Here is a 27,181-nt window from a genome sequence, read left to right as displayed (position 1 = left end):
TGAATTTTTAATAAATTTTATTAAAAGTATGGTTTGGGGAAAAATTTTAACCTTTATTGTTGTCAGATTACATACACAATAAAATTAAATTACAAGTCATATAATTAAACAAAAAATTCCTTATACAAAGTATACATAGATACCTAAATACAATCTGGTTTTGAAAATGAAATAAAGATGAAACCATATAATTGTATTTCTAAGTACGTTAAATCAAAAGCTATGCAACAATGAGAATTATTAAGGGGCAAATCCAGGTATCAAGAAAGACACTTTTCTGAATTCCCATCTTTCACCGAGCATCAAAAACCACCACTGTGTTAAACTGAGTTAAGGACCAAAAATATGTAAAAATAATAAAAGACTTCACTTTCTCCTTGTGGTAAGATAATTTGCTATTCTATCTATCTATTTATCTTTGACTTTTAAAACAAGGTTTTACTACGCTATTCAGGCTGGCCTCCAACAGGCATGATCCTCCTGCCTCTGCCTCTGGAATGCTGGGATTACAGGCATACGCCACCATGCACAGCCTTCTATTTTATTTAATGTATACAAAAAAGTAGAACTACTTACTATGATAATTGCAGTTTATCTTTTAAAGACTTTCATTTTTTATACAACCTTTTTCAGATATAAAAGCCAATGTAACAAAACCATTAAGCAGGGGCTGGGGGTTTAGCTCAATGGCATAAGCGCCTGCCTTGAAAGCAGGCAGTCGTGAATTCGATCCCCGTTACTGATAAAAAAGGAAAAAGACAAAAACAAAACAAAACAAAACAAAAAAAAAAACCATTAAGCAGCATTAAAGGGGATAACTTGATTTTAAAGAATTTGTTAGTTACCACATAAAAATTTATTTCCTGTATTTGCGCTAATTTGTTAAGCCGTATTTTCATTAGTGTATATTTACATTTCTCCTTGTATAATTTAGTCTGTCCATAAACTGAAGCTCAAGGAGTACTTAAAAAGTACAGCATCCCTAAAAAAAAAATATACTTAGGAAGGGGCTGGGGGCTTAGCTCAGCGGCATAAGCACCTGCCTGGCAAGCAGGTGGTCGTGAGTTCGATCCCTGGTACCGATAAAAATGAAAAAGACAAAAAAAAAAAAAAAATACGCTTAGGAGAAACAAAATAATCAGTGTTTATGTACAGCCTATACACTGCTCTATGAAAATGGTGATCCTGCTTCTAAAATAATCCAAAAGTTATTACTGTTCTTACATAACTTTGTATCAAACCCAGTATTATTTTGCATTTCATATTTCGAAAGTATAGTAAAAAGGATACATCTTTTAGTTCTTTTCTTGTACATTATTCTGTATCCACATTCTCTACATCTGATAGGATCCCTGGATTTAATTTCATTTTCTGTGTGACATTCTAGAAAAAGAAATCACATTTATTCAAAGGCTAGAAGAAAAACATTACAGACAAGCAAATCATTTTAACCATATTTTCTAACCAAAAGCAACCCATAGCACTAATACACACTCAGTTTCTTTTAAAAAAATTTTATTAGCACAGTACATGTTCATAGTGATTACATTCATGTGGGGAGTTATGTACATGTATATAACACATTGTAAATATACTGATATTGCTAAATATACTAAGGAAAGAGTTGTCAGCAATGGCACTTCAGGTGAAAAAGTGAAATCTTAAGATTTTTTTTAATGGTTGCTAAATATCTTTAGTGCTGTTACTTTATCTAAGTGCTACTCTTACCTCCACAGATATATATCATTGGCTGCTGCTTTGGAGGTTGAACGTCCTGCTGAGAGTCCATTGTTAGTCTCTGAAATCAGATTTAAATACTGAATATTATCTCAAAGAAGCTCCTCATGCAACCAACCAGGCCCCATTTTTCTCAGCAGAAGCTAAAAAGATTACAATTTATCTGTGCTTTTCCCCCAAGCTCTGTGAGTCCAGGTAAAGGACGAAACGCAAAGTAAAGAATACTTAACGTACAATGGACAAAATAATAAACTCCTTATACATGTTATTTCATTATAAATTTCACCACAGGGCCAGCAAGTATAACTTTATCGATGAAGAAAGTGGGGGCTTAGAGAAGTTAATTTGCACACTCGCTCAGCTACTATCAAGCAAAAGGCTTCCGATCTGACCAAAAAGCTAGCGTTATCATTTAACAGAGGTTCCAGTCTTAAAACTTCAGCAGGAGACAGTGAAAAAATCGTATTCCCCGTGCCAAAAAAATTAATTCCCCGGTCAACAGGGAAACAGGTGAACGGAAGGAGAAAAGGCAATGAAATTAGTTCTCAGCGGCTAACCTAAAATCAAAGAACTTAAAGAGTATCGCCTCTATTCCAACCTCTCCTACTAATCCTACTGGATCATTTTTAACCTGATGTATATAATATTGGTCCAAACATCCCGCACTCTCCCCTCCCCACATATACACACCGCACGTGAGCCGCCCCAAAACCACGAACCATTAGTACCCTACCAGGAAAACACCGAGCAAGTTCTCGCCTGGAGTTTCCAACTAGAACCTCTCCGGACGCCTTCTCCGCCAACTTCCGTCGCTGACCGATGACGCAAGCAGTATCCGCCCCTTCTCCTCGGCAGCCCGGAAGTTCCGATTGCGCAGAGGCGGGGAATCCCGCGCGTTTGTGTTTACACGCTCTCTACAGAGGTGGCTAGAGTATGGTACACGTGCCACAGCCGACTGTTTGTTGCCGTTGAAAACTCCAAAAGGTTCGCCATCATTGAAAGTGCCTATTTTAGCCTTACTTTCATTTTCCAGAAAAGCAGGACTTTGTGACACTTACTTTGTGACTATATATCACAAAAGAGGTTTTTGTTTTTGCTTAAAGACGCTGATAGAAAGTAATGCTTTTCTGGAAGGACCGAGGTTTGGAAGAGAAACTGAGATAAAGGTGTCGGTAGAATCCTAAACTAGCCATTTGGGTACACAGAATAATTGGCTCCACCTGTGGTTTTACGTGTAAAAACAATTTATTGTTTTTCAGATTTAAGCTAGATCCTGTGGCTGTGGTCTCTTCTGCTTTAGCTTTTGTTTTCCAGCTCTTTCTCTTGTAATCTCCACTCATTCATTTTCCTTACTTTCTTTGTAAAGCGAAAGCCGTCATGAGGGCAGAGGGCAGCTACATCATTTGCTCCACTCAAACCTAAGGGATTTTGGTAACGTTAGCCTTCCTCAGGTCCTCTGTCCCATGTATGTATTCGATCATATGAAAAAAAAGTGACCTGTGTTCCTTCAGAGATCAAATTTTCAGTGAGATAACTATATCCGCTGGGTACACCAGATATTTTACTTATATTAGCAGTAGGGCAAAGAACACAAAGTTACTCAAATTTTAAAATGTTAATCAGTTACTAACTGTTAAAGTTAATGGGAGAGGCAACTGCCTTGCCCACTGGTACTGTTACGGCCAACAGTAAGGTGGACACTTGATGGAAGGTGGGCCAGCCAGCTGCTCTCCTAGATGACTAAGCATAGGCAACTACTTAGGACAGCCAGAAGATTCTGAAGCAGTGGCTGTTTCAACAACCAAGTGGACAGAAACTTCAGCTCCCCAGGAACTCTCAGTAACTGTCTCAAGAGAAAGGTCTGTGCCATGAGGTCCCAAGGATATTGGGATCCAATCTAAATTCCTCCTGCATTCACACCCCTACCAAGCACCTGAGGACCATTTCTGCAAACTCAAACGAGAATGAAGAGGGAGAAGGCAGTGCTTGAATTCCAAGTTTGAGAACTTACAGCAGACACCAAAGCCAGAGAGTGAAATCAGCAGGCTTCAAAGTAAACTAAAATGCAGGGAGAGAAAGGCCCTCAGCACTTAGGAGACTGATGCTTCAGACCTGAGTAGATGTAACACTACCTTCACCAGGAGACACAGAACCTTTGATAAGAACCCCTCAGGAGAAGACCAAGAACTTACAGAAAGAGATTTCTGTCCCAGAACTAAGTCTTGAAACAAAAACTGACTTAAACAGTCACCAAATTCAGAAGGGGCAGCAAGTCACACTGGTGACAGCAGCTGCCCAACATCTGTAACTCAAGAGGCAAGCTTTGGATACCCAACCGGAAATGAACTGTCAAGTGAAACTGATATTTAAAATTAAAACACATACAAAAATACACAAACGATACCCAGTTCTTCAAGCAGTGGTGTTACTAAAGCTTCTTTGTCACAAAGCACCTAGGATTTTGAGCACATCACCACTGATGTCCCATCTCTGTCTCTGTCCTCCACTGGCAGCACTTTTAAGAATGCCAAGTTCTTAAAAGTGTTTAATCACTGGAAGTTCCCCAAACAATGCAAGTGAGCTGTCTCTACTTTATGTTACAGAGAAGATACAGAAGATGGAAGGGAGTTACTGCAGAGGAGCTACAGTCCACTTTACAAAAGTTATCAAATCAACAGGAACAAACAACAGAGAATGAGAAGTTGATGGATTAGAAGGCCTATTTTAGAGACATCCTTTCATCATCGAGAGAGGGCAGAGAAGCTAAGACAAGAAAATGAGGAATTGGTAAATCTTTTATAAACGTGAATGAAGAATAATGAATCTGTGCCCAAGAAGGGAAAATCATTGAGCTAGAACAGAAACACACTTGTATTTTTGAGAAGAACCACAGTTGTTTTTGTTTTTGTATCAGGAATCAATTTAGGGCCTCTCACTTGCCAGGCATGCACTGTGCCACTGTGCTACATCCCCAGCCAGAGAAAGGCCACTTTGAAAGAGAGAAGCTATTCAATATTCAGCTGCAGTTGACCTGTTACTTATGGAAGGTTGAAGAAGAAAACCAAAATCTTTTGACATGATCAATCACCTGAAAGAAGAAAACAAAAACTAAGTGATTTTCTAGAACTAGAACTATGTAGCAATAATGTGATGACCAAAATTTTGGAAGAATGTAGTTACCTTGGGGGACTTGAAGATGGAGAATGGTTACTTGAAGCCTCATCTGGAAGGAGAGAATAAAAAGAGCTATGGAGATCAATAGTACCTTGGAGTAGACAGCAAAGAACTGTGAACTTCAGGAAGTTACTTGTTGCAAGTAGCTTGAGCTGAAAAAGATCAGCTGGAACTGTCTTGCACTGAGCTCAGAAAAGCAATTGGTGACATTAAACACATTTCATGCCTGCTAGCTAAGATAGAAAAATTTTCTTACCTGAAGGAGATCTGTGATTATCAAGCAGAGCAGCTGAGAAGAACCAGCCTAAAACTGCAAGAGAAAACATCAGAGAGTGATGCAAAGATGAAAAAGCTGAAAGAAGCCATATTTGAATTGGAAGATCAGGTGAAACAGCCCCAGGTGGTCAAGTTACACAACAGTCAGCTCTTTAGTGAGCTAGAAAGTTGTGTGATCAAGCTGGAAGAACAGATCTGAAATGGCAGCTAAAGACTGTGACAAAGCAGATAAGGGAAGAGACAGGCATGGAGGCAGTTCCAGGCAGACCTGCAGACTGCCCCTGTGGTGGCCAATGACATCAACTCTGAGACCCAGCAAGAACTACACACTGAAGAGGAGCCTGTTGGAGGAAGAATAGGAGGAGGATGTCAGGCTACAGAATGAGCTGGGGGACAAGCAGGGCACAGCAGCTCCCTATCAGCTAGCAGAGCTTTTGGTGGAAGAAACAGCCCCGCCTTTCCCATGATTGTAAACTACAGCCATTTCTCTATGAAAGAGGGACTCTGGAGAGGAGAAATTACCATTTTACCTAAAAGAGTCCAGTGATCTCCTACATTATTCACTGTTCAAATAGTGGCACGTTGCAATCAAGTCCCTTTACTTTTTTGTACATTTTCAGATCCAAGATTAACCTTAAATCTTTTTTTCCTCCAAGAGAAGATTCAGTAATCTCTTTTTTGGAGAATGAAATGAAGTTCTGGAAAGTTATAAGTCTTTCATGTAATTTTTTTTTTGTACCAGGGATTGAACTCAGGACCTGAAGCTTTCCAGGCAGTGCTTATGCCCCTGAGCTAAACCCCTGGCAAAATATAAGTCTTGTGAAAAAATATTTCATATGTTCTTTGAGAAGAGTAGCATAGCAAATTCCAAGTGGTAGTGAATGCAGCCCATGTATGGGTTCTGCTTTTTGGTATTTATTTTCATGCTGTTTGTTTGAATATAGGATCTGGTAATCTTAAGAGTTGACACAGTTTAAGGGAAAATAAGAAGCCATGTGCCTGATGTCTTATCCTGAAGAATTTAGAAAGCTTTCCTCCTTAAGCCAAGGCTTGCACCTCAGTCTGTGCAAGCTGAGGTATTATTTCATTTGAAACAAACTGCAACTGAGCTCTGGTTTGATTTCCAGAATCTTTGTTGGGTTAAATATAAATAGATGTTGTGTTGAAAATAAAAAATGTAGTTAGCCAGATAAGTATGTGCAGTGACAATGCTAACCAAAAAACTAATGAAGGACAACTTACAACAAAAGCCTCATCAATAAATCTTATCTTGGAAACTTAAAGACTTTAAAAGCAGAAGAGTACAACTCAGAGTAATCTGGAATTCAAAGTATGACTTCAACTTTTGGGAAGTACAAACATTTGTGAAGATCTATAGATTCAATTTAGCAGACTATCAGTGAAAAACCTACTACTCTACTTATGTGAGGAACATTTTACAGTAAATATAGCATAGGGCCATTTGCTACACACAAAAAATTAGGATTAAGCATGTACTGTAGCTGGGGATTTAGCTCAGTGGCATGAGCACCTGCCTGGCAAGCGCTAGGTCGTGAGTTCAATCCCTGGTGCCAAAAAAAAAAAAAGTACTGTAAACTCAGGAAGACATCAAGTTGGAGCATATAGGCTCACCAGAACAATTTAGCTTGCATGAGATAGAAGAAATATTGATGTCCTTTTTATGAAAATAATTAGATACTGGAATTTTCTTCATATTTTGAGAGATCTTTACCTCAGGTTGAAAATTCTTAGAACTGACTTAAAATGCACTTGCTGAGTGTTTTCTACTCTAGACTATAAGAAAAATGTGGGCCAGGGGTTTAGCTCAGCAGTGTAACTGCCTGCTTGGCAAATGTGAGGTCGTGAATTCAATTCCTGGTACACCCCTACAAAAGAATGCAACGTCAACTTAAAATGCATGGCTATGTTAGTTTCATATTTTGATCTGTCTTTACTCTTGATATTATTGAATTTTTTATACATAAGCATTTATGAAGTGCTAAATAAATGTTACTTCTTTTAAAAAGTTAATTAAGAAGCAGGCTTTTTCCCGATGTGTACATCTTTGCTGTTTTAACTTGGTTTATTCAGTCTTCCTGTGGCTCAAAATTTTTCCAGGGTTATTTCAGTGAGAGAGTACTTGCCTGGAGTATTCAAGGTCCTAGGTTTGATCCCCAGCACAATAAAATAAATAAATATTTAGAAATAAAAATTTCTGGGAGAAACAGCAGTTTCCTGCTGCTTTCTCCATACATGATACCAGAGTATAAGTATTTTGATCACTGGGCTAGTTATAAAGTGTCTCTCTTATCAACCAAAGAGAAGTAACCCAATATAAGAGGCACAGTAGGCTTTGTCTATAAGAACTACTAGAGTAAAACCATTGTTATCACAAGAGAAAGGGGACAGAGTAATCTTGAAAGTAAGACTTTCATGTTTGAAAACTATTTTGGATTTTTACTGTCCTTTCCAAATATCAAGATGATTCTGTCACAGTACAATCTATGGAGACCACAATGAATCAATAAATGGATTTACAGAGTCGGGGAGCAATGCCAAGCTACAGTCAGGAGATCTAGAACTTCCACAAGAATTCATGAGGTGCTAAACTCCCAATCTAACATCCTTTTTCCCTATTAGGGAGAACCAGTAGGTTTAGTATCACTAAGGAGTGTGCTCCATGGAAGCTACCTTATAGCAATAAAACATTTCTTGAGCATTTACTCTATGCTTGACGTTATTGCATTGCTCTCTCCTAATGAGGGTAGTTGTCTTGCCATGCTGGACACTAGGTTTTTTAAGTTGTTGCAATATGGTTATGGAACTGCAAGTTAATATCCCCGCTTCCATCTGGTTTTCCTTTTTCTTTGATCATAGTTATTTAAGTATATTTTCAGAGCTTGAAAGTCATAGTCGTTGGAAAACACTTTATTTTTTTTTATTAGATGGTCCTAAAGAAGCATTAGATCTGTGGGAAGCAGGTAGGTTTTAAAATTCTAAGTCAGTGTTGCACACGCCTGTAATCCCAGCACTTGGGAGGTTGAGGCAGGAGGGATGTCACTGGTTTGAGGTCAGCCTGATGTACATATTGAGACCCTTCCTCAAAAAGCAAAACAATTGCTGGTGAGCCAGGAAGAGAACCAGTCAGCGTCTCCCAAGATCCAGCCATGTTGGAACTTAGGGCAGCTGAGCAAGAAAGCAACCCGCCTGCTTTCCTGGTAAGCAGCCATGGCATGAGTGAGGGGCAGGCGATCCAGGAAGAGAACCAGTCAGTGTCTCCTGTGAGCAGGCTGAGAATCAAATATCCCACCACCACCCCAATCCATCTAACACCCCCCCCGCCCCTTAGCAACTGGGAGCCAGAGGTCTGAGCATCTCTTGGGAGGATGACCATATGCAATGTAGCAAATATGGGGAATTTCCTTCTATCATCTCTTTGAAGGCAAATACTGTTTTCACTGTTTTGTTTGTCCTGATTAATTGCTCTATTCAATATTCTGTTTTAGACCAGGGGTTTAGCTCAGTTCCTGCTTGGCAAGTGCAAGGTTGTGAGTTCAATCCCCGGTACCAAAAAAAACAAAAACAAAAACAAAAAACTCTAGTGCTTAATTCAGTATTCTGTTTTGATAGGTTTTATAATGTTCTGGTTTTGGCTTGATTTTGCTATACCTGATTGAACAGCTATTGTGAAGATAATGAGGTATACTATGGTACCTACTACTGTTTTCCAGGTATCCTGCTGTGAGGTTCTATACCAATTTCACTGCATTGTCTCGATTGGCTTTGTTCTGTCTTGTTCTGTTGTATTTTACTACCTTCAAAAATAAAAAAAAAAATAGATGGAATAAAAAAACCAATTCTGAGTCAGTGTTGGGGTGACCCCGATCCAAGAGAGAGAACCCAAAAAGCAAAAGACTACAGTGGCTAAAGAATGTAACATATAACTCAGTGACTTGTATCTGGAATACATAAAGCTCAATGCAACCTAAATATTATTATGTATCTTTTTGCCCTTTATTGGGCAGGGAGGGTTAAATATTCTTTCATAAAAATTTAATGGCATTACAGTATGCTCTTTTATTACCCACTTAAAATATCTGAAGAAAGGGGCTGGAGATTTAGCTCAGCGGCATAAGCGCCTGCCTTCCAAGCAGGCAGTCATGAGTTTGATCCCCAGTACCGATAAAAAGGAAAAAGAAAAAAGACCAAAAAAAATCTGAAGAAAAATAAAAAGAGGAGGGCAATGTTCAAATGTAATGTGTTGTGGTTATGTAGATTTTATTCAAACATAAGCAAAATTTCTTGTCCAGTTTACAATAGAGTGGGGATAAGGAACAGATATTTAACAAAATAAGTAAACATTATCATTTCAGAAGGAGAAGACAGGCACAGAAAAATCAGCAGAGAAGTAAGTTTGCCACTGCTGAGCAGGGAGGCATGGAATTGCCGATACAGATCCGTTTGAAGAGCTAGGGAAGGTTGCTGCTCACCCTGTGCCAGTGTGGCAGAGGCTTCAGCCAGATGCTGTGAAGAGCAAGTATTTCCCCAGTTCCTTACCTCAAGTCTACGGGAACCTATCTCAGTTTAACAACCTCACACTACATACATGTTGTCCACCTCTTCCCACCCCTCAGCCCCATGCAGTTGATTCTGCCAAGTTTATTGAGATCCAGGATTGCTTCTTCCCCTACTATTTTCCAGAGTACTTCAGAAGTCTCTGTCACTCACCTTCACTCTCTTCATTCTGTCCTCTGTTCTGCCACCAAGTGGTCTTTGATAAATGCAGCACATTCCTAGCTAGCAGATAAACTTCAGACTCCCAACATGTTCCCACAACTTGATACCCATGGCTTGGTTCCTCCCCTTTTCATGAATTTTCTCTTGCCCTTTCCTTTAGTATATGTTAGTTTTTTAAAGTTACAGCGAATTATTTATACTTTCTAATGCACCCAGTGCTTGATTTCCCTGCTCTTGGACAATTCTGAGTTTGGAATTTCCCATTATCTGTCTTTTAAACTGCGACATATCCAACAAACGTCTACCTCCTGCCAGATGTAATGGCACACACCTGTTCTCCCAGCTACCAAGGTGGCTGAGATAGGAGTATTAAAAATTCAAGGCCAGCCTGGACAATTTAGCAAGACGCTGAATCAAAAAATAACATAAAATAAAAAGGGCTGAGCACTTACTCAAGGCTGAGCACTCACTCAGTGGCAGAGCACTTACTCAAGGCCTTGGGTTCAACTCCTAGTAACCATAACACATGCAGTCACGCATGCACAACCCACACTTCACAGCACAGTCATTAGGGTGTTGCACACTCTTTCCTAGTAGTGTTGGTTGGTCCTTCTTTCCTTGGTGCCACGGCTTGTGTCTGAGAGCACTTGTAGGATGCCCATTAATACAGTGATTGTACCTTAGGCATCTTCATATTCCCAGTAGCTAGTCCAGTAACTGGCACATAGTTCGAGCTTCATATTTATGAGATTGATTCAGGACGTATTACACTTAGGGTGAGTAATAGACACTCAGAGAAATATCATCAGAGTGGTGGCAATAATCAAAAGATCATTGCAATTTTTCATTCTTATCCAGTGTTTATACACTTAATCTACCTGTTTTTGCACTTAATATTTTGGGGGAAATCTAGTGAATGAACCTTGGGGAAACATTTTCTAGTGAATATCCTCCTGCTTATCAACTGTCTCTCCCCCATCACCACTCCGTGCTGGGTATCAACCCCAGGGCTTCGGATATGGCTCTGCCACTGAGCTATCTTCCTAGCCAGTACCTCATGCATTACTGCTGAAGGCATCCCCCAGCAGGACAGTAGCGCTTTAGAAACAGAACTTCTTAAAGTGAAGACAGGGAGGGCTGGACACTTGCTGAGGTCCTATAAGGTGCAAAGGAGCTAGAGAGGAACACTTCTGCAACGCAGCAAAAGACAAGCCCTGCGGGTGGCCAGCGAGGGGTGCAGGGGAGCAGGACTACAGGAGCTGGGCGGGACGGAGAGGCAGGAAGGGGCGGGGAGATGAGGCGGAAGGGGCGGGGCTGAGCAGAGTGGGAGGGACGGGGCGGAGCGGTTGCTGAGGCGGGCAGTTCAAACCGAGGAGGGTGAGGCGGCGGCCGCGCTTGGAGCTGAGTGCGGGTGGCTATAGCCCACGTCCTCGGGGACGAGGCTAGCCTCCTCCCTGTGTGCCCGGCCGCGGCCGCCTGGCGCTCAGCCGCCCGACCCTCAGCTACCCATCCGCCCGGTCTCCAGGTGCGCGGAGCGGGCCCAGGTGTGTGCGGGTAGCGGCCTCGCAGGCGCCGCCCTCGGCGTCCGCGGCCAGGGCCTGAAAGACCGTTACCCGCCCGCAGCCCGCAGCACCCCCAGAGGCCCGAATGTGGCGCCCCTGGTTCCCAAGCCCAGGTGCAGAGAACGAGGGCGTTGAGAGTAAGGCAGTTCAAAATGAAGGACTCGGGCTTTTCAGAGTGCGGGGAATGAGCCCCGCAGCGTGGGTTTTAGGTTCCCTCTCAGCCTTAGCCTTCCAGGGCGGCTGCACGTTTCAGTGAACTGTTTAAACCCGAGCTTTTAAGTGACATTCGCTTGGCGTGACTTTTAAGGGCAAGCATGTGAGGTTTTCTTTGGTTTTGGAAGACTACCTAATTTTGACATCTAAGAGCTCCATATTGACGGATGGTAAGATTTTTCATTTAACCGATGAAGGAAATTTGGATTTAATGTGACAAAATAATTTCCATTCTGATTTAATAGTCCCCGGCCCTTTAAAGAAAAACTTTAGATATACGTGTTTTTAGTTCTTTGCAGGAATCTAGTTTTAAATGCGTATCAGAGATTCTTATTTGGTTCATCAGTGAATTGTAAAATAAGTTAACGGATTTTCTATGATTTTTCCGTGAATGATTTTTAAAATTAAGTTTTTACGAACCAAGTTTTGAGACCAACGTCTTGGAGTAGTCGAAAGTTAAAAGTGACAGTAGGGAAAGCCTAAGGTCAAGAGGAGGAGATATTTGCATCCCTACTTTGTATCCAATATTTTGCTCGTTTCCCAATTTCTGGCATGGGTGCGACATCTAGTGGTGAAGTAACTGAATAGTAAGTTTGTTTTAATTTAAAAGACCTAATCAGCAAATTGAAATTGCTGAAAATTGTTACTTAAAAGACATTCTTGCCAGATATGGCGGCACAAAACATAATTCTGAGAAGAGGCAAAGATCCGTGGATGGAGATTTAATTTGAAAACATTATACCTTATTAGTCTAATATCTAAAAGGAAAATTTTAAAGTATAATGCAAATTGTAGAAAGCAAAGTTTGATAATCTTGACTCCTAAGCATGTACAAAATGTGATCGCAAGGGAACATGTGTGAGAATTATCAAAAAAAGAAGTGTGAAGAGTTAAATACTTTCTTCAGTGGAATGATCTAATGGTCAGTATGCCATAAATAATTTTGTGTCAAGTGTGGCAATTTTCTTTTGTAACATGCTCCTTCACCCATGTGTATTTAACCGATGTAACATACCAATAAATTATAGTCCCACTGATGTTAACTAAAATATATCTTCTTGGGATCTTTTAATGAAGAAAATGCATGTATTTGGCCTGGAAAAATTTTTAAATGAAATATAATTTTTAGTGTTTGTTGAGTAATTTGGAGAAATACCAAAAACAGCTGTGACTTTCTTATAGTAGCATCTTTTGAGATAAGATTTAATTGAAGTTTCTCTATAAAACATAATAGTGTTGAAAAAAATTGAGTAAAATATTTCCTAGGGTAATTCCTTACTCATGCAACTGTTGAGTTATTGTTCTTTAAGTAATTGATTTGAATTCCTTATTTTCAACTTTGAGAGTATTATAAAGAGTAGTTTTCTGACAAATAGTTGTCTATTATTTGTGACTTCAAGACTGCAGTAGGACATTACAGTATTTAGTAACTAAAACATAAGTAAGTATAAAATGCCATTTAAATTGACTTTATATCTAAGGCACAGTAGTTGCTTTGAGTTAGATCAAGTAGAAAGTGTCAGTAATTTGTAAGTGAGGCAAAAAGTTGTGTAAATATAGAAACCTTAGAATTTAGATTTTGTGAATGGCCATACGTACTGGATTTCTGCAATAGGCCTTGTTATATGTATGTTCATTCTCATTATTATCATGTGGGTTTTTGTTTTTGTTTTTGTTTTTTTCTTAAGGTTTCGCTGTGTAGTTCGGGCTAGCCTTGGGCTCATTTTATAGTCCAGGCTGATCTCGAATTTGCAAACAATTCTCCTGCCTCAGCCTTCCAAGTGCTGGGATTACCGGAGTGCCTGACTTTATTCTCATTATTATATACATTTCCCAAAGCCCTGTTTAAAAAGTAACATAATATTTTAAGTAGCTTTATTTACATCCTAGAACTTTTAAATCAAATCTGTACTTTACTAATATAGCCCAGGAGGAATAATCTAGAATATTAAACTAAAATTGCATGGTTTCATGCTGTTAAAATCATAAAATAATCTAAAAATGAATCTGCTAGATACTGTTAAAAGAGTAGTCCAAGAAAATATTTGTGCATGGTACTTGGCCTAGAATTTAGTCAAGTAACCTGGAAGTTTTGGTGTTATTATACCAAGAAGTTTTGCTAAGTAGAATGTGTAACAGTACAATATATTGTGGGATAGATTTTTTAAGTGAATTTTTATAAAATTGTCAATTTTCCATTATTTATACACAAAATGAATAATGTGGTTTGGAGAAAGGTAACCTGGCTACTCATTTCAAAAGAAGACTGAAATGTTTTACTCTGCAGAAGCACGGAGTTTGAAGATGTCGCGAAGGCATTCAGCCAGCCCTGGAGCAGGGAGTGCGGTGGCCTCACCTGTTGAGTTCAAGTACTCCAGCCTCCGAGATTTTGGTTCCACATCTTCTTGTGAAGACAGTGGCCATCCTGAGTTGTCAAGATCTCGCAGCTTTGATAATGCAGATAAAGAATTTTTTGGAAAGAAAGAAAAGGACCCAGTATTAATCCACAAACACTCTGAAATTTCAGGCCTGGGCTCAGTAAGTTCCCTAGAGTCTCGTGCTCGAAGAAAAAAATTCGTCTCTTCTAGGAAGGAAAATGATAAGACCCCAGAACTATGTGAAACTCCTAAAATTGGTGGGAGAAAATCTTTACCACGTAGAAGGTTAGATATATCTTTCTCTCTTCTAGAGAAAGACTTTGAATCACAAAACAATTCTCAAAGAAGTATAAGTCAGGTTCTCAATTTAGAAAAAAGTATTCCTAACAGTGCTTTGGATTTTCCAAGACAAAATAACTTTAGCCCTTTGGTTACTAGCAGTATAAGTTCAGAAGAAGTGACTTCTAGCAGTCAAACCTTAAGACTAAGTTTTTCTCAACACAAGACTTCCACGATTGATGATTCCAAAGATGATTGTAGCCTATTTGAAGTTCAATGTATATCTCCAATTCAGGGCAATAATTTTAAAGATTCAATCACACATGACTTTAGCGATAGTAGTTTAAGTGTTAGTGATGAAAATACGTATCCTGAACTGGGCTCCTCTGGTAGTAGAACAGCCATTAGCAGAGATGAGGACATATTTGTGACTCCAGTAAGTAATTTTGCAGCAAACATTAAATTTGCTCGAAGTCAAAGACTTTCTCCTTCAGTTGAGGTGAGAGGCAATATTTCCACTCCAGAAGACAGTGGTTTTAACTCACTGAGCTTGGATAAGTCAGAAGATTCCTTTTCTGATCAGGAGGGTTCTTTTCAAGAACTATTTCAGAAATATAAAGGGACTCGCAATGTGGGAGACACCATAAGAAGGTCAGGGTGTCTTGGAAGATCAAGAAGACTGTCCACACTTCAGGAGCAAAGCTCACAGTCAGAGACAGAGGAGGAAAAGCACATCATCCACCCCAACTTTGAAACAAGTCCGGCAGCTGCGTCACACATCTTGGAGAGTCAGCCGAGCACTGATAATACGAGTAGGGATTTGACTTTAAACTTATCAAACTTATCAAAGACGCCAGCCTTGCAATTAGTGCACGAACTCTTTATGAAGAGCAAAAGGAAAAGATTCCAGGGAAAGGATACAGATGAATTCTTAGAAGAAAGGGATGGGGGGAAAATAGCTGTACTGCAATGTGCTCTTGCTGGATTGATCGGAAAGAAGATGGGTATAGAACAATTGGACATTTTATCAGAATTAAAGTATAGAAATTTAAAGCATATCCTTACTATGGTTTTAGATTCCTTGACTGCAGAGAGCCTATACAGGTAAGAAATTAAACTTATCTATAATAAAGTTTTTATCATTTTTTAAGTCGGAAGGTTTTTCTGCTTGAGTGGTTATCCCACTTTTGTTTGTGTTTTCATTATTTCTATCTTTTGTTGTCTTACATTGTATCAAAAATAGTTTAAGTATCCTTCCCAGAAGAGCTTGCTAGTGTAGTCTCTCCTGTCTGAAAGTCTGCTTTAGAAGCAATGATAATCTTTTTCTGGATAATTCTTATCACTGTTCTTATCATTTGGAATGAGAGTTCCTCAAAATTGAACTTTAAAATTTTAAAATGGCAAAGTTTATTTCATAGATTGTTTAATGATGTATTTAAGAGTTCCTATGCTATTGTTAGATCCAAATTGTCTTCAAGTTATGACACTTGTTTACAAATAATAGTATTGCTATAAGAAATAACTATATATATTAGATACCATTTAATTATTTAACCCAAGTGCTAGAATTCAAGAACACTGGTAAGCTTTCCTTTCTAGAGAGCAAGGGAGTGTATGTTTATTGGTAACGTTACTGCAAGCAGTTAAGTTCTTTTGGGAAATTAGAAACTGAAGAATTTGCGTTCACAGATTTTCATAATTGAAAAGAAATTAACTGATACATTTAGGAGAATGGGGGAGGTAGGATTGTGAAGATTTGCAAGAGCTTTCCTGGTAGTGATGTAGAGCTTCAGGGTTATCAGAAGACAAGAGCTTCAGGATTGCCACGGCCAGGGCAGTGGGAAGCCAGGGGGCACCCAGGCCAAACCATGGTGATTCCTTCCAAAGCCCTTCTTCACCCTTCTCCCATACAAGAAGTGTAGGCTATGGTGGAGAATGGTAGTATTTCATAGCTGGAAGTCTTCTGAGATATCCAGGCTAGCCATGTATTTTGGTTAGAGAAACAGTCCCAGAAAAGTTAAGTGACCTGCCCAGCAGTGACTCAGAGGCATAGGAAATAGATGTAGCTCTACAGCTGAGCTCTTTGATTTTCACCTAACATTTCCTATCAACTCTTAAAGTCTAAGGCCTTTCAGAATAGACTGTGTAACCAGACATGGTGGTACACCCTTATAATCCCAGCAATCAGGAGGCTGAGGCAGGAGGATTGCCACAAGTTCAAGGCCAACCTGGGCTACATAGTGATTTCAAGGCCAGCCTGAACTACATGATAAGACTCTGACTTGTAAAACTAAAAACAAAAACAAAGAAGAATAGACTTTGTAGCAAATGGATTTGGTGTCACCCAAGTAGGATAATAAACAGATTGACACACCCTGGTGTATCTTTTAAATTTTTCAAATTATAAATTGTTTGTTTAAAAATGAAGGAAATATAGGAAAATTTTTCAAATTATAAATTGTTTGTTTAAAAATGAAGGAAATATAGGACTCTTTTTTTTTTTTTAAATACGCTGGAGTATTTGAATGTGGGCCAGTTAAAGAGTTGGGTGATGCCTTAAAAAGTGCTTGTGGGCACGAGCAGCTGATAGTCATGTTTCAAAACATCTCCTGTTGCCCACCTTTAAAATTCAGTGTTTGCGGAACACTGCAGAATGTGAATGTATTATCTTACCAGTGTTGTTTTTGGTAACATGAGTGATGATGTCAGTTAAAACAGCTATGGAGAATCCCCAATTATATCATTTGTTTCCCCATTAATGGGCAACTTTCTGCCTGTTTCCTGTCTGATGTAGGCACATACACGGGTTTAGAGAGAGGCAGTAGCAACTGAGGAGACATAGCTACAGAGAAACAGTAGCATTGACAACTGAAGCATTGCCTGGCCGCCCCAAAACAAGTGACTTTTTTTTCAGTAATCTAATCTTTATACCTATAAGTGATTTATTAAATGAGACTAATAAAAAGGCAAAGTTAATAGTTGAGAGATTATTTTTGATTTAGTAATTAATATAGTCAAAATCAATAAATAAGCATTCTCCACCATATCCTACACTTCCTGTATGGGGAAAGGAGAAGAAGGGCTTTGGAAGGAATTGCCATAGTTGGGCCTGGGTGCCCCCTGGCTTCCCACTGCCCTGGCCATGGCAATCCTGAGGTTCTTGTCTTCTGATAACCCTGAAGCTCTCTCACATCACTACCAGCTTTTTTGTCTCTCGCTATTTTATTCTCATAACTTTGATGAATGAAATAGGAGCTTTGTAGTGCTACCCAAAATTGTATCTATTCTTCTAATGAAGGATAAATTGTTCTTATGTTAATTTAGTCCAAATGACAGAGCTTTGCTAAATACAGTAATAGGAGAAAACAAGCAGGACATACTCCTGCAGTTCCAGCCCTCTGGCAGGCTGAGGCAGGAGGACTACAAGTTCCAGCCCAGCCTGGCACTGTAGTGACCGGGGGAGGCCCTGTCTCAAAATGCAAAATGGGCTGGAGACGTAACTGAGTGTGAAGGCTTCGGGTTTGATCCTCAGCACCCCACCCGCCAAATAAATGGGAAAATGATTTAGCATTCTTGTGCTTCAGATGATAATCATTTGCTGCATTTGTGTTTCACATTTGTAATCTTAGTGTCCTATTATCTTCATTTCCCAGTAGACTCATTTGGCCTTTACATGACCATTTATAAAGTAGTGACATGTTAAAATAATGCTAGCGTATGCTTAACATTTTAACAGGAATCCTCCCACATAGTGAATCAGCGTGAAAAATGATACCATTCAGGTCATATTTTTAATGAAAATTCTTGGTTTAAATTTAGTGAGCAAAATCTTGAAAACAATTTTTTCTTATTAATGATCATATATAAAATGATCATCTTTGGGGATACAAGCAATATAAGGACTCATCTTTTTTATTTTAGTGTTTGGAATGTCAGCAGAAATTGGCGTGAAATTGTCATTCAAGATAAAAAAGCAAATCGGAGGAGGAAGCGTTATATCATACAACTGAAAGCAGATTCTGAGGTAATGTAGTAATGCTTTTCTAAAGTGAATTTTTACACCTATCTAATCATTCTGTATCACTGGGCAACTAATTAGGTTTCCTTGTTATCTTTTAATCTTTTCCATTCAACACATACTATGTTTTCCAAACTCCACTGCCACCTCTATACATAAAATGGTGCAGACCACTGAGCACCATGGATATCTCGTTGGGTATATTACTGTTTACACAGATCTGCTGTGGACAGCTGTGGAATGCCAATGATGTGCTGAGTGGTCATAAGAATTGCATACATCTCATTTTTATCCAGTCTTTTGAGTGCATATTACAAGCCAGCAAACCATGCCAAGTGCTTGAATGCCAATAATATTTCAGATACAGTCCTTACTCACCTGGAGCTCTTTCCAGGAGTGGTACAAGTAAACAGGTGACTACAATATAGGGGTGTCAGAAGTCAGGAGTTCTACAGGATAGTTAAAGGAGTGTTGGACTAATACTGGGGAGTCAGAAGTGCATTCTTCAGCTGAGACTGAACAATGAGGTGGCAGGTAGGTGAAGGAGAAAGGGGAGAGAATTTCATTAAAATGTGTAGTGAAGGGCATATGTAGAGCCCTACATGTGGGTGAGGTGGGTGAGACTGGCAGTTAGCATTTGATGCATGATAACCTTGTATTCCTCTGAGGATTTGAGGGCTGGCAAGAAAAGTCCTGTAAAAGCTGACAAATTCCTTACAAGGACACTGCTTTTTGTAACTGATATCTGATGACCGCCACCCATATTGCTTGTAGATTCAACTTTTGGCATCGATGCCAAAAGAAACTGTTTGCTACTTTATTCTTGTTATAGTAAAAAGTATTTAATAATGTACTAAAGTACATTGCTATTTTGATTGCATATAACAATTGAGAAAAAACATGGAATAAACAAATGTGAACACCTAAATACACATTGATGGGTTTCTTATTTCAGAATATTACAGATTCCTATTAACAAAAACTTTGAAGAAAAGTTTCATCTTCTCTTTGGAGATGTTTCCTTGTGACTTAGGGCTCCTGGCCACTTGCTGCTGTAGCGCGTGGCCCTGGTAGATCCTAACAGTGAAGATAGAAGATTGACTGCCTTTCTTTTAGAATGATGCTTTATATACAGGGGACAAACCTAAAGAAAAATCATTTTTAAGCAAGCACCTACTAACATTTAACTTTTAGTCTCATACACTGCTTAACTCACCTAAGGAAATAAACTGGATGTGTTAGCAAGCCCTCAGGTAATTCTGGATAAAATGTTCTCTTCTCTTACCTAAGCCATCATTGCTTTATTTATTTATACTTTTAAAGGGAATAAAACAGAACAATAAAATGAAACAAAACAGTGATAAGACAGTAGGAAATCCACAATACTTACTGTATTGCATGCTGTTAACCACTAAATAGTTGCTCAGACCACCAGCTTTGGGTTTGCAAAGTCAATCAAACAATACAATTATTAGGTTGTTTCTCTCTCTCAGTTGTTATCATCTCAGCCTGTGTTCCTCCAAATCAGTCAGCTGCTTCGGTGAGAGTGGTGGTCTTCTTTCTCAGCCCCCTGGCTGGATGGCTCACAGGATGGGCAGGGGGTCCTTACTGGTTCTCGCAGCCAATGTGGCCACTGCTCACACACAGGGCACTGCATGTCTCCCTTCCTGATTCTCCCCTGCCTGCAGGGCCCTCACTGGCACATAATGGGGCTGCGTAGCTACCTTCCTGGCTCTCCCCAGCCAGTATGGGAGCCATCACTTTTAAAATCTTGACTCTTTAAATGTCCATACTTTTTGTTTTACTATTTTTCTTATTTTGGTTTGTTTTTAAAAATTCTTTTAAAGTAATATAAGTACATTGTTTAAAAAATGAAATTTTATTATGAGGCTTAAAAGAAAACATACTTTTCTCTTGCCCTGTTATCCTTTCCTACTCTCAATTTTTCCACAAGACAACCACTTTCTTTAGCATTTCTTATAGTATTTACTTCCATATTGAATTTCCCAATAAAATTCAGAGATTGATGTTTACATTTTTTCTAAAGGATTAGTTCTCTAATAACCTCTCACTGCTACTTCCATGACTTTCCTAATTCAACCCAAATTCTCTTCCCTATTCTATCATAAAACTGTAATTATACCACAATTTGAGAGTGAATTAGAATTAGATCATGGCATTATTGAGACAGTATTGAGAATATTATGACTTGTATACTATGATTACACTTTCTTTCCTGGCTTTTGTTAATTGCTCCCCTCTCCTCTCATTTGCTTAGTGTTTCTCTGTATGGATACCTAATTAATCTCCCATTGTCCACCAGAACTGAAAATCTCCTCTATATAAACCCAAACAAATCAGGTATTCTACCTTTTCCTTTTTTTTTCTAAGGCCCATGCCCTCCTGTGCTGAAATGTTTGCTTTCTACCTGAGTAGTCCTAATGTCTGTATCACTAACCAAAACAGAAAAATTATAAAACAAAGATGTTTGGTGATTTTTCTCATTACTTGTACATGGTATTAAAAAGTCCTCTGTGTGGAAAGTGGAGGACACAGATTAGGAATGCGTAAGGGCAGCTCAGCTTTATCTGTTTGCTTTGGAGCAGTGAGAGTGAGCATCAGCACTGGAGTGCCACGTTTTTTCGTTGAATTTCTTCATTCATTCACTCTCCTCTCCTGTTACTGGGAATGAATGGCTGGTAAATAACTGCATTCTAAAAACATTTGAAATCTGGTAATGTGACGATAGCTATGTTTGAAGAGTTTTGGCACTCATGAGTGTGTGCTTTTGTTGACTGTTTTGCCTCTTATTAAAAATAGCATACCTTTTAAGCTCCAGGAGGATCATGCTGTGTTATTCACTTGGCACCTGTTAGGAGTTCTATAAATATTTATCAAGTGAATAGCTGTTTATTCTGTGGCTGAAATTTGCTTCAACAACATACCTTTATTCATTTTTTCTGCATGCACACTGTGTTTACCAGCTGCTAACTAACTGTATTAACCAGTTATCAAAACAAAATGTATGATGGATGAATTTCCTTAGATGACCAACTATAAATTGTGTACCCTCTCTCTCAGAGTTTAAGTGTAGTTGCAAATAATTTATATAAGTAAATATAAGAGATTGTATAGAATTTTTGAGTAAATTAAAATTTTAACTCTCTTCATTTAATTTCTGAAGGCCAATATTTTTGTTACTTTTATGCATTTATTTTTAAACTATTAATCTTGTAATTTCTTTATGACCCACTAACTTCATTTACTATAATTATCCTAAAATACTTTATTGTCTTTTACCTCTCTCCAAAGTCAAGATCCGAATTACGGTATAGGAGATGTTGAGAGAGAGGATACACAATTTATAGTTGGTCATATAAGGAAATTCATCCATCATACATTTTGTTTTGATAATTGGTTAAGAATGTCAATTTCTTAACAAAAGAACTACTGTATTTTTCCATTACCCACCTCAATGAAGTAGAAGCCTGTAAGGATCACTTGTTGGACATTTTTTCATTCCCCAGAATTATTAAGATGTAATTGGTGATAAGAATAGTATGTTTTTAAGGTATATGGCTATTATATTTTCTGACTATTTGAGTAATATGGGAATTGATTCAAATGATTTGTTTTGCTCCTCCGAAAATACCAAAGCTATTTAAAACTTTATTATAAAAATAAGGTATTTTACAAATATCTGCACGCAGATATTTGTAAAAACTCAGTTAAAGAAATTAAGTTTTAAGGCATAATCAGTTCCTCAGTGGCTAACTTTAAAATGTCAAAGAATGCCATTGACCTCCAATGGCAAATCTTCAAAAGATTCATCTCTTTTTAGACCTTGGTTTAAAACAGTTTGCAAACTACAGACTGCAAGCCTGTCAGCCGTATTTTAAAGTAAGTTTTACTGGAACACAGCCTGTCTTTCATTTACCTATGTCCACAGCTGCTTTCTCTATAGCTGCAGACTTGAAAAATTGCCACTGTATGGTCAGCAAAATAGTATCTGGCTGTTTACAGGAAATATTTGCCAAGTCACAACTTTAAATAAATAGAAGAATAACTGATCATACAAGCTACAATTTATCAGTTAAATTTTTTCTTTTAGTTTTTCTGTGACTTACAAATGTTAGATGAGAAAAGTTTTCTTTCCTAAAAAGAAACGGTCCTGGGAGAAAGTTGTGAAGGTACAAACCACAGTGAAACATTTAAATCTGTGTGCACCAGAAGGGGGACCTGTCTGGGAAGTGTTTTGGTACTGCATGTTGACGACTCTTGTCTTTTGCCGCAGCGGGCTGTGTTAAATGTTGAGGATGCTGCCACTCGCCTCCATCTTTTAAATCGCTCGGCTTTAAGATCAGTGCAAGCACAGGCTCGGACACCCAGTTCTCAGAAAGAGCAAATCGCAATTTTGTCTCCTTGGGGAGAAGTTTTGACACCTGTGGCAAGCTCTGCACTTAGCCACTCAGGCAGTAAACAGGAAGAATATGTTAAGGTAAACATTTATCATGCATTATTAAGGATGAGTATTTACAGAGCTTGAAATAGAGTCTCTGTATGTGGTATATGACACCGGGAGACTGACCAAATGTGTGTGCTTCCACTGCAGGTCGCCAAGACACTTTTTATTGATGAGGCGCTGAAACCTTGCCCAAGGTGCCAATCCCCTGCCAAGTACCAGCCCTATAAGAAAAGGGGACTGTGTAGCCGCACAGCCTGCGGTTTTGACTTTTGTGTGCTGTGTCTGTGTGCTTATCATGGGTCTGAAGAATGCAGCAAAGGAACAGCAAAGCCAAGGAATAGAAAAGATGCCCTCCCAGGAAGTGCCCAGAGTAAACGGAACTTAAGACGACTGTGAAGAGACTTCAAAGAAGTGCTTCTCTGTGAAGAGTTTTATTTTTTTGACTTAAAATTATGACATTTGAACACATGCAAATCTTCCCATTAATGAAAGATAATGATTTGTTTCCTATTTTGTATATAGTTAATACATGTTGTTGCTTGTTTTCCTTAAAGGGATGAGTTTTGAAAAAAATTTATTTTACTATGTCATTTTTATGCATTTTAATAACTTGGTGTTTTAAATAAAGAATTTTGAGTGTTGTCATATATATGTATCTTACTGTTTCATGTAACCTTTTAAATTGTATTTCATCGCTATGCAGTGAAATATTCTTTAATCATTTATGAAAAAACAATTTTCCAAAACATTAAAAATTTTGGAGTTAAAATCAATGGTCTTATAAATTTGGAAAGTGAATATTTGAGTGAGATGATTTTTTTTTTTTTTTTGGTCCTTTTGAGACAGGGTTTCATTTTGCTGTTCAGGCTGGCCTTGAACTCACTTTGTTGCCTGGTCTGGCCTCAAACTTCAACCTTCCCAGTGTTGGGGTTACAGGTGTGTGCCACCATGCCTGACTTGACTAAAATAAATTATAAAAATGTTTTCAGAAGTTCCACTGAATTTACTGCATAATTTCCCTCTTTCTCTTCTTTGGCGTATTTTGATAGATTTCTGGTTAAGTCATGCAGTGGTATACTGGTTTGTGAACTCAATTCCTTCAATGATTCCAATTACAGAATTGATGCCACAGTTCTGGTTACAACCAAATTGCTAACTGTCCTGTATTGATAAAGAGACATAAAAAAGTAAATTATGGAGAATATGTGGTTATCCATAGTGGGAAGTTAATAAGCCCTTATAATTCATACATTTCAAAACATAGTTTTAAAATTTCTGAAACTATAGTTACAGATTTATTATTTTGACAAACTTGGAGTGGTTGGAAAAGAATCAGCTAATTTTTAAGAAAAGCTACTGAGTTATGATTATGTAGAATTATAGTGTACCTCGGTTTTAGTTCTCATTGGTGGCACAAAATACCCAACACCCACAAGTTTAAAGAAGAAAGGTTTATTTTAGCTCACAGTTCATAGAGATTTCAGTCCACAGTCAACTGGCTCCAAGGCAGCATGGCATGGTGAAGGAGAAACAGTCCTTAGCAAGGCAGGCAGAAGAGCAGCAAGCAGTGACCTTTTTATTCCACTCAGGCTATAAGCCTGTTGTTGGTGCCACTCATACCCAGTGAGGGTCTTCTTTTTTCTGTAGAATTTTTAAAGAGGGTAAACTAAACATATCAAAACAGAACTAAGCAGATCAAAGGAAAACAATGTAAGACACAAATTTCAAAGCAACACAACAGGAGACAAAAAAATAAGACAACAATAGACATACAGTGGCTACCATAATGTTTCTTGTTTTCTTCTAAATAGTTGTCTATATCTTCACACATAATGAATTCATACAAAATATAGTATAAAATTGATCAGAGTAATGAAGGCATTACAGGCCTTCAAAACCAGACAATAGGAAAATCAACAATGGCTGCCATAATGTCTCTTGTTCTCTTCAAGATAACTGTCCATAACTTCATGTATGTTGAGATTAAACAATACAAAATAGACTAAAACCACAGAGTGGCTCTTCTGTCTTTGGAAAATTCATTCAGCCACACTCCAAACTGCTAATCCAATCAATGGACTGAGCCAGTTATTACATACCCATAATCCATACTCACTGAAGATCTAGTCACCTCCTCATAAGGCTTGGGGGGACATCTACATACAAGCCATTACAACTCCTCCCCCCAAATGACTTGAGGTTGATTTATAGAACAGCAACAAAAAAATAATAAACTCTATTGCTGAATCAGTCTGTAAGGTCCAAAAGGAATTTGAAAATAGTTTTATAATTTTTCGTGTGTGTTTTAGGTAACTGCTAGGTGTACACAGATATTTGTGTTTACAACTACACATACAGATTTAAAGGTGGCTCTTACACATTAATAAGAGTAAAGTGCTAATTTAGATATAGATATGTTTGGAAAAATCTACCATTAATTTTAGGTTTTTGCTTAAATTGCTATAAAATTTTGGTTCACTGATATTAAATTTTATCTACATTATAATTCACTGGATTTTGGAGACAAAATATAAAAATTAGTAAACTGAACAAAATGTTAGTTGTATTTAATAAATTTTACATTCCAATTTATTTGTTTCTAACCAAATTCGGTTCTCTGTGTCTAGTTTTTTGAAACATCTCCCACATCAGGATCAACTTACTGCTTTACATCGTTTTTTTCAAGCTTACCTTTTCTGTTTTGTTTTGTTTTTTGACACAGTGTCTCACTATGTAGCACAGGCTTGCCTTAACTTGCTTATGCAACCCGGACTAGCCTCAAACAGCAATCCTCCTGCCTCAGCCTCCTGAGGGCTGGGATTCCGGGCATGTGCCACCACACCCAGCTAGGTTTAATTTTTTTTTTTCATAGAGAAGTTTCTTTGTTTTTAAGAAATTTATTCCAGTCATGGTTCTGTTACTGTATAAAGCCACCTCATTCACCTCACCAATTTATTTAATCCACACTACTTGCCTTTACTGTCTCTTTTGAGGCTCTAATGAAATTCCATCTTCAGCTGGGCATGGTGGCACATTCCTGTAATCCTACCTATATGGGAGGTTGAGGTAAGAGGAGAGCAAGTTGAGGCCAGCTCAGTCAATTTACAAAGATCCTGTCTCAAAATAAAAGATGTAGCACACAGTGCTTACCTAGCACATGTGAGGTCCTAAATTCAATTCCCAGCACACAGAATAAATAATAAAATAAATCTCCATCTGTGACATGGACATTTTTGTTATTTTATACTCTTTGATTTTGATTGCCACCTGATCTCAATGTCATTCCTGCAGTGACTTTTAAGATCTTAAAATCACATATCCAGTTTCTTGACTTTTTTAAAAAATTAAATGTAATGTTGTCTATGTCACTTAAATGCTCATATTTTCCAGTATCTTGAGAATTTTTACAATTTTGTTACAGAATAATGGGAAAGGAAGATAAACATTTCCGTGACATCCAGTTGTGCAGCATGACCTGGAATCCTGTTTCTAGTCCACCCTGAGACACTTTGGTGTTGTCTTTGGTCTTGCAGCCAGGTGCCTTCCAAGAATGGTCACATTTGTCATCTTGTCATTTTTAGCCAATTAGAATGAAGTAATTTTATCTGTTTGGTGGAGACAATGCGTTTTACTATACTATACATTTTACTATATTTAATTTTAAAGATAAATAATAAGCATGTTCTTTTGTACTGAAGATAGTTGTAACAATGTAAGCCTTATATTTCCAGTTTTACTTGAGATTTAAGTATTTTGATCAAGTGAACATGAGTAAAATAAGAACACTGTGCATGTGTGTGTGTACGCACATGAAAGCAAAATATTGGGGGATGAACCCAGGAGTTCCCATAACAGTACATCCTAGGCATCTTTTAAATTTTGAGACAAGTTCTCACTAAACCACTACATTGTCCAGGCCAGGCTTTGACTTTCGATCCTCCTGCCTCAGCTTCATAGGGTCCCCAGAGTGCCCAGATAGTGCACATATTTTATAATAAAATTTCCTAACGAAAAATATCAAAATAGGATTCAGAAGGGAAGTTTGTTTTTAGCACCATGACTTTAATTCAGAGGAAACCCACCAATTGTTTTACCTTCTACTGCTTTAGGAAGAGAATCTCTCAATCTGCCCCTCTCTGGTCCGATCCCTTGGCAGCCTTCCTAGCTAATGAGCAGGATTTTTCTATTTGCCTTTTTAGTTAAAATATACAACTATTTCCTAATTTCCATCTCCCACTTTGGAAAAGCTAATTAGAGACTTGCGTCAAGTAATAGAAAATGAAAACTCTAAGAACCATCTCGTCATTTTATAGTAGCTTTCTTGTAGGTACACACACAGATA

General features: G+C 38.2%; 2 protein-coding genes and 1 pseudogene across 3 annotated transcripts; 2 read left to right on the top strand and 1 right to left on the bottom strand.

Annotated features, from left to right (window-relative positions):
• On the bottom strand, nt 1-2,574 carry Polr2k (RNA polymerase II, I and III subunit K). The gene is made up of 4 exons (XM_003479867.5): nt 2,471-2,574; nt 1,729-1,798; nt 1,291-1,383; nt 1-315 (listed from the first exon to the last, which is right to left on the bottom strand). The coding sequence occupies exons 2-4, from the start codon at nt 1,787-1,789 to the stop codon at nt 293-295; spliced, it is 177 nt and encodes a 58-aa protein (XP_003479915.1). The 5' UTR covers nt 1,790-1,798; nt 2,471-2,574; the 3' UTR covers nt 1-292.
• A 50-nt stretch (nt 2,575-2,624) lies between these two features.
• Nucleotides 2,625-8,942, top strand: LOC134477933 (cytospin-B-like; annotated as a pseudogene).
• A 2,319-nt stretch (nt 8,943-11,261) lies between these two features.
• Nucleotides 11,262-23,542, top strand: Fbxo43 (F-box protein 43). Of its 2 annotated transcripts, none has more exons than XM_023561731.2 (5): nt 11,262-11,869; nt 13,987-15,460; nt 18,278-18,380; nt 22,669-22,872; nt 22,987-23,541. In XM_023561731.2, exons 2-5 carry the CDS (start codon nt 14,004-14,006, stop codon nt 23,233-23,235), a joined length of 2,013 nt encoding a protein of 670 aa, XP_023417499.1. In that variant the 5' UTR covers nt 11,262-11,869; nt 13,987-14,003; the 3' UTR covers nt 23,236-23,541. The 2 variants fall into 2 exon arrangements, with proteins under 2 accessions (XP_023417499.1, XP_063113686.1); XM_063257616.1 differs by lacking the exon at nt 11,262-11,869 and adding an exon at nt 11,967-12,621 and having other exon boundaries at nt 22,987-23,542.
• Nucleotides 23,543-27,181: the final 3,639 nt, after the last annotated feature.

This window comes from Cavia porcellus, unplaced genomic scaffold, assembly GCF_034190915.1.
Source record: "Cavia porcellus strain 051 isolate PalLab524CR breed Dunkin Hartley unplaced genomic scaffold, mCavPor4.1 scaffold_10, whole genome shotgun sequence".
Classification (NCBI taxonomy): domain Eukaryota; kingdom Metazoa; phylum Chordata; class Mammalia; order Rodentia; family Caviidae; genus Cavia; species Cavia porcellus.
The sequence above is the reverse complement of the archived record's forward strand: the minus strand, read 5'-3'. Positions and strand labels throughout refer to the sequence as shown.

Coding starts and splice junctions, on each gene's coding strand:
- Polr2k (XM_003479867.5), bottom strand. CDS start 1,789: ATGGACTCTCAGCAGGACGTTCAACCTCCAAAGCAGCAGCCAATGATA. Junction 1,384..1,728: donor AATGATATATATCTGTGGAG/GTAAGAGTAGCA, acceptor TTCTTTTTCTAG/AATGTCACACAGAAAATGAA. Junction 316..1,290: donor CAAGAAAAGAACTAAAAGAT/GTATCCTTTTTA, acceptor AGTTTAACACAG/TGGTGGTTTTTGATGCTCGG.
- Fbxo43 (XM_063257616.1), top strand. CDS start 14,004: ATGTCGCGAAGGCATTCAGCCAGCCCTGGAGCAGGGAGTGCGGTGGCC. Junction 15,461..18,277: donor ACTGCAGAGAGCCTATACAG/GTAAGAAATTAA, acceptor TTTTTATTTTAG/TGTTTGGAATGTCAGCAGAA. Junction 22,873..22,986: donor AACAGGAAGAATATGTTAAG/GTAAACATTTAT, acceptor CTTCCACTGCAG/GTCGCCAAGACACTTTTTAT.